We start from the raw sequence: 10,253 nt of genomic DNA, 5'->3' as shown, positions 1-10,253 counted from the left end.
AAGTTTATCAGCAGATAGCCGAAAAGGGAATCTTGTCGAATCCCTGACCTCTAAAGGACTGAACTGGGGGGAACAAGAGCTTCTATTGTGATTATCATAAGGGCTATAGGCATAAGACGCAGGATTGCTTCGACCTGAAGGACGCGCTAGAGCAGGCAATCCGGGATGGAAAGCTAGCCGAGTTCTCCCACCTCATCAGGGAGCCGAAGAGACGCGAACGAGACCGAGATGGAGAGGACAAAAGCCGTGCGGTAAGACGACGCCAAGAGCCCGAGGACAATGATTGCGGTCTCACCATAGTAAATGTGGTAATCGGGAGAGACGCGGCTCCGAGGTCGAAGTCGGCACACAAAATAGACGCCAAAGTCCTAGCGGTCTTGTCATCTAGCCCCACGCCAAGTTCTAAGAGGACCCCACCCATATCATTCAGCCCGGATGACCAATGGTTTGATGAGATCATGGAAACCCTCCAATGGTCATCACGGCCCAGGTAGGACCGGCTTGGTCAAAAGGATCCTTGTAGACACCGGCACTGACTCGAATATTATGTTCCGCAACGTGTTCGATGCCTTAGGCCTTCGAGATGCCGATTTAAAAACCCACCAACACGGTGTAGTAGGCTTGAGCGACCACTTCATCAAGCCTGATGGAATAATCTCCCTTCCCATATCCATAGGGTCGAGACAGGGGAAAAGGTCGGTAATGGCGGAGTTCGTGGTTCTCTGAGACTCCACAGCCTACAACATCATCCTTGGGAGAAAGACCATCAACGATCTTGGAGCAATGATCAGCACAAAGATGTTGATAATAAAGTTCATCACTGATAACGGATCTGGGGGATCCATAAAAGGGACTTGGAAACGGCAGTCGCTTGCGACAACGCCAGTCTCTCCTTGAGAAAGAAATCCAAAGAGGCGTCGGGAGTCTTCCTCGCCGACCTGGACGCCAGAGTTGAGGACAAGCCTAGACCTGAGCCGGAAGGAGACCTAGAGAAGTTCAGGGTTGATGACTCTGAGGAGAAGTTTACCTTTGTTAACAGAAACCTTCCACACCAATTGAAAGAACCCTTAATGGAAATGATAAGGGCTAATGGCAATCTCTTTGCCTGGACGCCAGCTGACATGCTTGGGATAGACCCCCAGACCATGTCTCATTGCTTGGCAGTCAGGGCAGAGGTCAAACTAGTAGCCCAAAGGAGAAGGATTGTCACAAGAAAGAGTAGAGGAGGTGGCAAGGCAGACGGTCAACCTCCTTGAAGCGGGGTTCATACGAGAGCTCAACTACTCGACCTGGCAGTCGAACGTAGTCCTAGTCAGAAAGCACAATGGGAAATGGAGGATGTGTGTGGACTACTCCGATCTTAACAGGGCATGCCCCAAGGACTCCTACCCCCTACCCAACATAGATGCGCTCGTTGACGCGGCGGCAGGATACCGGTATCTGAGCTTCATGGACGCTTACTCTGACTACAATCAGATACTGATGCACCGGCCTGACGAGGAAAAAACGGCGTTCATAACGCCAGGGGGGACATACTGCTACAAGGTAATGCCGTTCGGACTGAAGAACGTGGGAGCCACCTACCAAAGGTTGATGAACAAGATATTCAGAAACCTTATAGGCAAATCGGTGGAGGTATACGTAGATGATATCTTGGTAAAAACCACCCGGCCTGATGACCTCACAAGCGACCTTGAGAGCATGTTCACCTCGCTTCGACAGCACGGCATGAGGCTCAACCCGCTCAAATGTGCCTTTACCATAGAAGCAGAAAAATTCTTGGGGTTTATGATAACCCAGAGATGAGTAGAGGCCAACCCGAAAAAATGCCAAGTAGTACTCCAAATGAAGAGCCCAGGGTGTATCAAGGACGTTCAGAGGTTGGCGGGAAGGCTCACAGCAATTTCCCGTTTCCTCGGGGTGTCGGCTGCCAAGGCGTTACCATTCTTCAATTTGATGAAGAAAGGGGTACCTTTCGAGTGGACCCCAGCGTGTGAAGAGGCTTTTGAACACTTCAAGAAAATACTGGCATCACCAGCTGTCCTCGGGAAGCCCAAGAACGGTGAATCATTATACCTGTACTTGGCCATAACGGATGAAGCGATAGCAGCGGTCTTGGTGTGGGAAGAAGGGAAGGCCCAACAACCAATCTACTTTGTGAACAGAGCATTGCAAGGAGTGAGGCTTAGGTATAGCAAATTGGAGAGGCTAGCACTTGCGCTTCTACACTCTTCCCGTAGGTTATGACAATACTTTCAAAGTTACAAAGTGGTCGTGAGGACGGACCAGGCAATTCGCCAGGTCCTCCAAAAGCCTGACTTAGCGGAGATGATGGGAGATCCAAGCACAAGCCATGGCCGACTTCTTGGCGGAGATGATGGGAGATCCAACCGAGGCACCGAGCACACGGTGGAAACTCCACGTAGACGGAGCTTCCAACCAGATGTTCGGCGGAGCCGGGATAATCTTAGAAAGCCCCACTGGGGTAGTTTACGAGCAGTCAATCAAGTTTGAATTTTCGGTGTCAAACAACCAAGTGGAATACAAAGCCCTTCTTGGCGGATTAGTCTTGGCTAAGGAAGTTGGAGCCACAAGACTTGAAGCGTGTAGCGATTCACAGGTCGCGACTTCGCAGATAAATGGGGCACATCAGGCCAGAGACTCGTTGCTACAAAAATACATGGAGAAAGTTAAGGAGCTAGCCGCGCAATTTGAGGAAGTCTCAGTGCAGCACGTCCTGAGAGAGAGGAACATGCGAGCAGACCTCTTGTCGAAGCTGGCAAGTACCAAGCCAGGAGCGGGAAACCGATCTCTCATCCAAGGCCTAGCAAAAGAGCCGACAGTTACTCTCCATATAATGAGGGTAAGACCCTCTTGGATGGACCTGATTACCGAGTTCTTGGAAAGCGGCAAACTCCCCGACGACGAGAAGACGGCCAAAGCATTGAGAAGGGAGACGGCCAAGTATGCAATCATACAAGGCCAGTTATTTAAGAAAGGTCTCAGCCAACCCTTACTGAAGTGCTTACATCTCAACCAAACAGAATATGTGCTTAAGGAAGTCCACGAAGGATGCTACGGCCACCACATCGGGGGCAAAGCCCTAGCAAGAAAGCTCATCAGAGCCGACTACTACTGGTCGTCGATGATGAAGGACTCTAAAGACTTCGTGAGAAAGTGCGTCAGATGCCAGGAGAACGCCAATTTCCATAGAGCGCCAGCAGCTGAACTAAGTCTGTTGACGTCTTCCCGACCTTTCTCACAATGGGGAGTTGACCTCTTAGGACCTTTTCCGGTTGGCCCGGGGAAGTCAGGTATCTCATAGTTGCTATCGACTACTACACCAAGTGGATAGAGGCCGAGCCACTTGCCAGTATATCCTCATCCAATTGTCGATAGTTTATGTGGAGACAGGTGATAACTCGATTCGGTATCCCGGAAGCTGTTATCTCCAACAACGGGACACAGTTTACTGACAAGAGGTTCGTGGAGTTCCTCGCCGGTTTGGGCATAAAGCAAAAATTCTCATCCGTGGAGCACCCCCAGACGAACGGCCAAGTTGAGGCCGCAAATAAGGTTATTTTGCTAGGCCTAAAAAAGCAGCTTGATAAGAAAATGGTGTATGGGCTGACGAACTCGCCTCAGCTCTCTGGTCTTACCGAACGACCGAGCAATTGTCCACGGGGGAAACCCCTTTTCGACTGACATACGGGGTGGATGCCATGATACCCGTAGAAGTTGGCGAGCCGAGCCCACGAGTACTGCTGAAGGGAGTAGAGGAAGCGGTAGAGAAGGACTTGGTAGACGAGGCCAGAGAGATGGCCCATTTGTCAGAGGTAGCACTAAAGCAAATAACGGCCCTGCGCTACAACGCCAAAGTACTCCAGAGAGAGTTTGAACAAAATGACCTCGTCCTACGGCGCAACGACATCGGGCTACCAACTCAAGGGGAAGGCAAGCTGGCGGCAAATTGGGAAGGCCCCTACAGGGTCAAAGAAGTGATAGGCAAGGGCACCTACAAGTCGGAGAGGCTTAACGGCAGGGAAGTCCCGAGAACCTGGAATGCAAGTAACTTAAGAAGATTTTATTCTTAGCTCAAAGTCGCCGAGCAGGCGTTTTGACGAGCTCAGTAAGACACGGGTTCCCCTTTACCATCAAATAATTTACTTTTGTTAAGTACTTATCATTGCAATAGGCTTGTCCAACTGTCGATTAATGTTCACTTGTTAAATTTACTTTTCACCATTTATGCATCCCACGACAACAAATTTTTTATAATACACGTTAAACGGGACAATGACACGGTGCTCCGGGATTGATCACCCCGGAAACCAACCAAGCTAACGCCATAACAAACGGCTACAGCAATAGTGAAACCACAATATGGCTTCGTCAAAATTGCAAAAACAACAGTAAACAAACACAGACGACAAGCCAATACCAACAAATCGGTAATAAAATAGAGCAAAAATACACTGCCATATAACTGACAAAAGACAGTGACCATAAGCCGACCAACCGACTATCAAGATAGTTTAAAATCAGTTCTACAAGTTCAATAAAATCGCATGGCAAGTTCTACAACAAAATCACAAATAAAATGCAAAGGTACAAGAGATCATTTCTTTGGCATATCGACTATCTTGCCATCTTTGATCATTTTAAAAACCCCGACAGCCGATGTGTTGAAGTTAGGAGCCACGATCTTCAATTGGGCTTTAAGGGCCTCTTCAGTCATCAGGATGGCGCTCTTCCCTTATTTCACGGTCTCTTTGTACTTTTTCTTATATTCCTCAGCTTCGATTTGAGCAGCCTTAGCCGACGACTTAAGGCGGCCACTCGACCCTGCACCGCATTAAGTTGCCTCTCAAGGGCCAACTCCCGCTCAGTTAGTCGGGAAACGGCCGCATCAGAAGTCTTCAACTTCTCCTTAGTAGTTTTGGCCTTCTCTTCGGCGGCCTTGAGCTTCTCTTCCGCTTCGAACACCTACCCCCGTAGTGTTTCAACTTGCACTTTAAATTGATTGTTAGCTTTAATAGAAGACTCGAGCTTTCTTTGCATCGACTGCATCCCCGACAGCTCAAACTCGGCCTTCCTGGCTATGGCGGCACCACGAAGGAGAGAGCGGTACATCCACCTTGCCTGCCCGGGAAGGTTTGAGCCATGAAAATAATCCTCCGTACCGGGAAGCAGCTGAGAGTCTATAAAGTTCCCAGCGTCAAAATTTCTCTCCATCACAATGAGAGCCCCCTCTGGACTGGAGGACGGCTTCTTCCTTTTGGGGTTGTGGATAACCTTCACGTCATCCTCCTCGGCTTGTGGATTGGAGGTCGAGCCCCCAATGCCGACCATTTCCTCGTGAACAGGAGAAACGTGTGCCTCGTCAGCATTGTGGTCCGACATCTCGACATCATGGGGAGGGGGCACCGCCTAGCTGTCGTTATCCCCAGGTGGGGCTACCTGCTTCCCGTCAGCCGTCTCCTCATCGCTGTTGCCGGCCAGAAAGGTGTCGTACAAGCTCTCGAGGCCCGTCAGTTCGGCAGACATTCCCACTACAACAAACCAGTAGGAAGGGTTAGTCGTGAAATCGGCCTGACAAATCAAAGCAACAATAATACAAGAAATACAAGTTAAAGCTACTCACAAACATAATTTCTAGCAACCTTCCAGTCACCCATAAGGAAATGGGGATTCACATGGTTCTTCCCAAAAACAGCCAATAACACATCGGCAATCTTTTTATCCACGGAAGACATTCCTTTGTATGTTACTTTTATAAAGGTGTTGAACCCCGCCCCAAAACTCCAATACGTTGGGATGAGGCGTTATCCCTCCAGCGATAGCCAGAAGGGGTGACGACCTTTGACTTGGCGCACTTTGAAGTACTTGTCCTTGAACCCATGGTAAGAGTCCTCAAACAAGCCGAAAATTCTCCGACCCTGAGCAGATCGGAAGGACATAAACCCTTTCCTCGCTTTCCCCTCTTTGGAAGGGTTCATAAGGTTAAAGAGAAAAAGGAAAACGTCGACAGACACCGGCAAATCTAAGTATTCACACACCATCTTGAAACAGCGGATGGAAGCCAAACTAATCAGATGCAGCTGAGATGGCGCCACAAAAATTCGATTAAGAAGCGCCATTTGGAAAGCGGAGAAGGGGATGCGAACTCCCAATTGGGTAAACATTGCCTTGTAGAACCAAATCCAGTCGGCAACTCGGGGGGCATGGAGGTTGAGTTCGTATAACCGTTCGTGGGGAGCAGGAACGAAAATATCATAATTAGACTCCTCGTCAGTTCCTCCGCACAAGTACTTGGCTTGACGGAATTCAGTCAACTCCTCCTCGCCCATTTGATTTGGGTAATCCTTCACATCGGAGGTCACCCAAGCGTACCGGTCATAACCCACGCTTGAGGTGGAAGCTCGTGAGACGATACAAGGCATACCTACAGTGAGGGCACCACTCGGTTAGTTTATAAGGTCGGGAGTTTAGAAAAGGCCCAGAAACTACTTTTAGCCTATTCAAGGACTAAAACCAATCATGGCCAAAGTGAATCCTAAGTAAAGTCTAAAACCAAAGCCCTGGAATGGTAACCCCCCCTAATGCACCTATCTAACACTAACGCACTTAACCTATGAGTAAAATCAGAAAACTAGCATGCATACTGAACACAAACAGTAAAGGTAAAACAAATATGGAGCAAAAGGTAGAAGATGAGTGCTTACCAAGACAATTACAGAGATTCGGAAGGAAGCAAGAAGGGGCGAACGCACAAGGGCGCAGGAATGGCAATAGGAGATTCGGAGAGAAGAAGACAGAAGTGGGAAGAACAAGAGAATGAAGTGAAAATCAAATGGAAAACTGATAGGGGGATTAGGAAACTGACTCAAGAAGCGCGAATGGCCAGGGGGCAAAATGGTCTTTGCACGCAGGGTTTTGAAATAACCCATTATGAGCATTAAATGCTTGATGCGAGGAATGAGGCGACGAACGACTATACCCAGCAACGAACAGACACGCGCGCAAGGGGTACGTCCTCTCCACGAGCGGCCGACCTAGCGACAACACGCACGAAAGGATTTAACGCGCCACCAACAGCCCTCACGATCCTTGTTGACACATTGGGGGCACTGTTACGGCCTGGCCCAATCACCACGTGGGCCGGCCCGACCCGTAGGCCACCCGACCCGAACGATCGGGTACGAGGCACTCAACCGCCGACCCGGACACGCGTCAATGACAGCTCTCTACTACAGTTGTACGGGAAAACTTTGAGGAAGGTGGGTCTGTCCTTGCAGGACCCACTTCTGACACGGTATATAAGGGGAGGGCCCTGCCCCTCCCCCAAGGTACGTCACACATATCACTTTACCCATATTGCTCGCCTCCCAAATTCATAAGATTTTTCTTTTTGTTTATTTTTATTTGAAGTATCTTATAACAATAACAACAACTAGAGTCTTTTTAACAATCATTATTTGAACAAGTTTAATCATTTTTATCCCTTTTTTCTGTAAGAAAGATAGTGAGATTATAATCTAAAAAAAGTTATGTGATATATATAATTAAAGAAATAATGCAAAGTTTAGTTTCTAAAATTGTGAATGTTCATAAAAATCTGTTCACTTTTAAAAATGATTAAATTGATTCTTAAATTCATAAATTGTGAATTTCAACTCATCTCTAATGCTAATATAAAATGTTAAAATGTCAGCATGACATTTGCAAATAAAAAGATGATATGATTATGATGGTTTCAGTGGCTAAGAGAAGGGGGGGTTGAATCTTAGCCCCCTTTTTCAATGCTAACACTTGCTGACCTTCAGAGAAGACTTTTCTGTTTTTGCTCGTCACTAGACACGAGCAACTTTGTTTTGTCTCGTCCCTTGCCACGAGACTTTTTGTTTTGTCTCGTCACTTGGCACGAGATAATTCTAGTTTTTGCTCCTGTGTAGTAGAAAACAGAAATGGAGTAGAAAGAGAAGAAGATTGCACCCAGATATATCCTGGTTCGACTGCTAAGTGCAGTGCAGCCTACATCCAGTCTCCATCACAAACATGATGGAATTTCACTATAATCAATCTGATTACAACTTGTAAAGTGCTAACCCAACTTACAAGGGGATTCCCACAGAATCATGATACACAACATAGATGAACAAAGGACCTCTAAGACATCTATGGCTTTTTCTTTTAATTTTGCACTCTCTGCCTTTTTCCGCTCTATGGCTTTTTCATAAAAATCTCACTGTTTGCCTTTTTCCATGAGACTCAAGACATGACAAAATTAAACAGAAAAATTACAAAACAGAACAGAACCGGTTCGGCCACTCAGAGAGAGAAGAGATAACCATGCATTAACCAACATGCAATTACCTCTAGTCCTTTCTTGATCATCACCCTTCATCAATCCGGGCTCTCCATCCTTGGCTTCCTCTCCAAGATGGATTTCTGGCCCTTGATGCTTCATGATGATGATGACTTCATCTGCTTCAATCTCTGCCTCAACCACACTTCGCCACTCTAGCTACTTCATGTGGTGGTTGAGCAGAATCAAAGACAAGCCATACTTCAAGAATCTCCTCTAGCTGGCCAAATCTTCTTCTTCCATTTTTGAGCGTGAAAGGCTCAAGATAATCTCACCAAATCTAACCACATTTGGTGAATATCTTAGCCACAGCTCACTTTTATTTTAGTGTGTTTTCTTGCCATCATAGTGACAGTCTTTAGGCTTGCTTTCTCTCCTTTTCGGTAGCTCACTTTTGCTTTCATGGCTGCCAATATTTTCTGTGCAATAACCGAAGAGAGAAAGAGATGAGAGAGAGAAGAAAGAATCTGAAGTAAAGCAAATCAAAGTGATTAAACACATTAATTGAAAATAGCTTGCTTTTACTTCCCTGGGTGGCGTGTAACATTAAAGAAGCCATCAAATCAATTGACCATTTCTCTCTCATAGTTCCAAGGACTATATTAACTTTACTTGATAAAATTTGAATTCCACCACAAGTTAAAGTGTGAAGTCCATTGAAAGCATGCAACCAAGATTCAAAGAATTGGGTTTTCATTATTTTAACCATTGTGCCCCAATTCCATTTTTCTTTCGGACCAGGCATGCAAAACAAATTGGGATTATGCTGCTATTGGAATTCTGGCCCATTCAAAATATTTCAGCCACACTTCTTTGATTATTTAATGATAAAATCAATTGGGCTTAATTCATCAATTCTGGCCCAACCAACGCAACCATTATTTCAGCCGTATAAATTCAATTCCAAGGCTGAGTATATGAATTGGGCAAGCTAATATTTTTCTTTTATTTTTCGGCCCAATATAAACCTGCATCACAAAATTATTAATTAACCTATGTTAAAGGAAAATCAAATTAATAATTTTGTAATTAATATAATTAATAATGTTTAGTCATCACAAATATTAATTTAGAGTTTCCCCTTTCAAAATGTCACATGGCTCCCCCTTAATGTATGCTTATTTTACCAAGGGAAGCATTAACCTGTAACATTTAAAATCAAGCTTCAAGTAACAATGTTATATAGCAAATTTTATAATGCTATATGCTTGATTTATGAGCAGTTTTAATTGATAATCAAAACTCATTTGATATCATAAACTGATTTACTGCTCAAACACAAAAGGTATCCAAATATTTTTCAAACATTTTCCTGTTTAGGATATCAGAGCAAATCAACATGATGAAAAATATTTGAAAAACAAAACAAGGCAGTTTTGATATTTTACACAAATTAAAGGAACTGCCAAAAATAAATTTTCAATCCAACAAGTTTATCAATGATGAAACAACAGCCAGGCATCAAAGAGAATCAATCATTGTGAACCAAATGCCAATTAAACTAATCATGATAAACTAAAAAATGCAGTTCAAACAGTAATGATCATAGTAAAACAAATGCAATAACAACATGCATTCTTTAAACAAGGGTGATCATGAATTTTCAAAATTGAAAATTTCAACCCCTGTTGCCCTGTTTTTTCCAGCTCCTGTTTCGTTCCAATTTCAATTTTGGAACCTAAATTTCCTCCCCCTTTTGTCATCAAAGGGGCACCTGCACAAACCATGATTAACATAACAAAATGTTCAAGATAAAATAGCAAAAGTATATCACAGTATCGATACAATCAATTAGAAGTTTAAACATGAACCAAATAACACCAGAATTCACATAAGACATCAGATAGATTGTACTCCTGATTCAGAATCAGCATTCTTGTTACCA

At 45.1% G+C, this 10,253-nt stretch overlaps 1 protein-coding gene across 1 annotated transcript; it reads left to right on the top strand.

Annotated features, from left to right (window-relative positions):
* Positions 1-2,353: 2,353 nt before the first annotated feature.
* Positions 2,354-3,705, top strand: LOC107482839 (uncharacterized). Its single transcript, XM_016103433.1, has 2 exons — positions 2,354-3,295; positions 3,415-3,705. Exons 1-2 carry the CDS (start codon positions 2,354-2,356, stop codon positions 3,703-3,705), a joined length of 1,233 nt encoding a protein of 410 aa, XP_015958919.1.
* Positions 3,706-10,253: the final 6,548 nt, after the last annotated feature.

Source organism: Arachis duranensis, chromosome 4, assembly GCF_000817695.3.
Source record: "Arachis duranensis cultivar V14167 chromosome 4, aradu.V14167.gnm2.J7QH, whole genome shotgun sequence".
In the NCBI taxonomy this organism is placed as follows: Eukaryota; Viridiplantae; Streptophyta; class Magnoliopsida; order Fabales; family Fabaceae; genus Arachis; species Arachis duranensis.
This window is presented reverse-complemented; position numbering and strand designations above follow the sequence as displayed.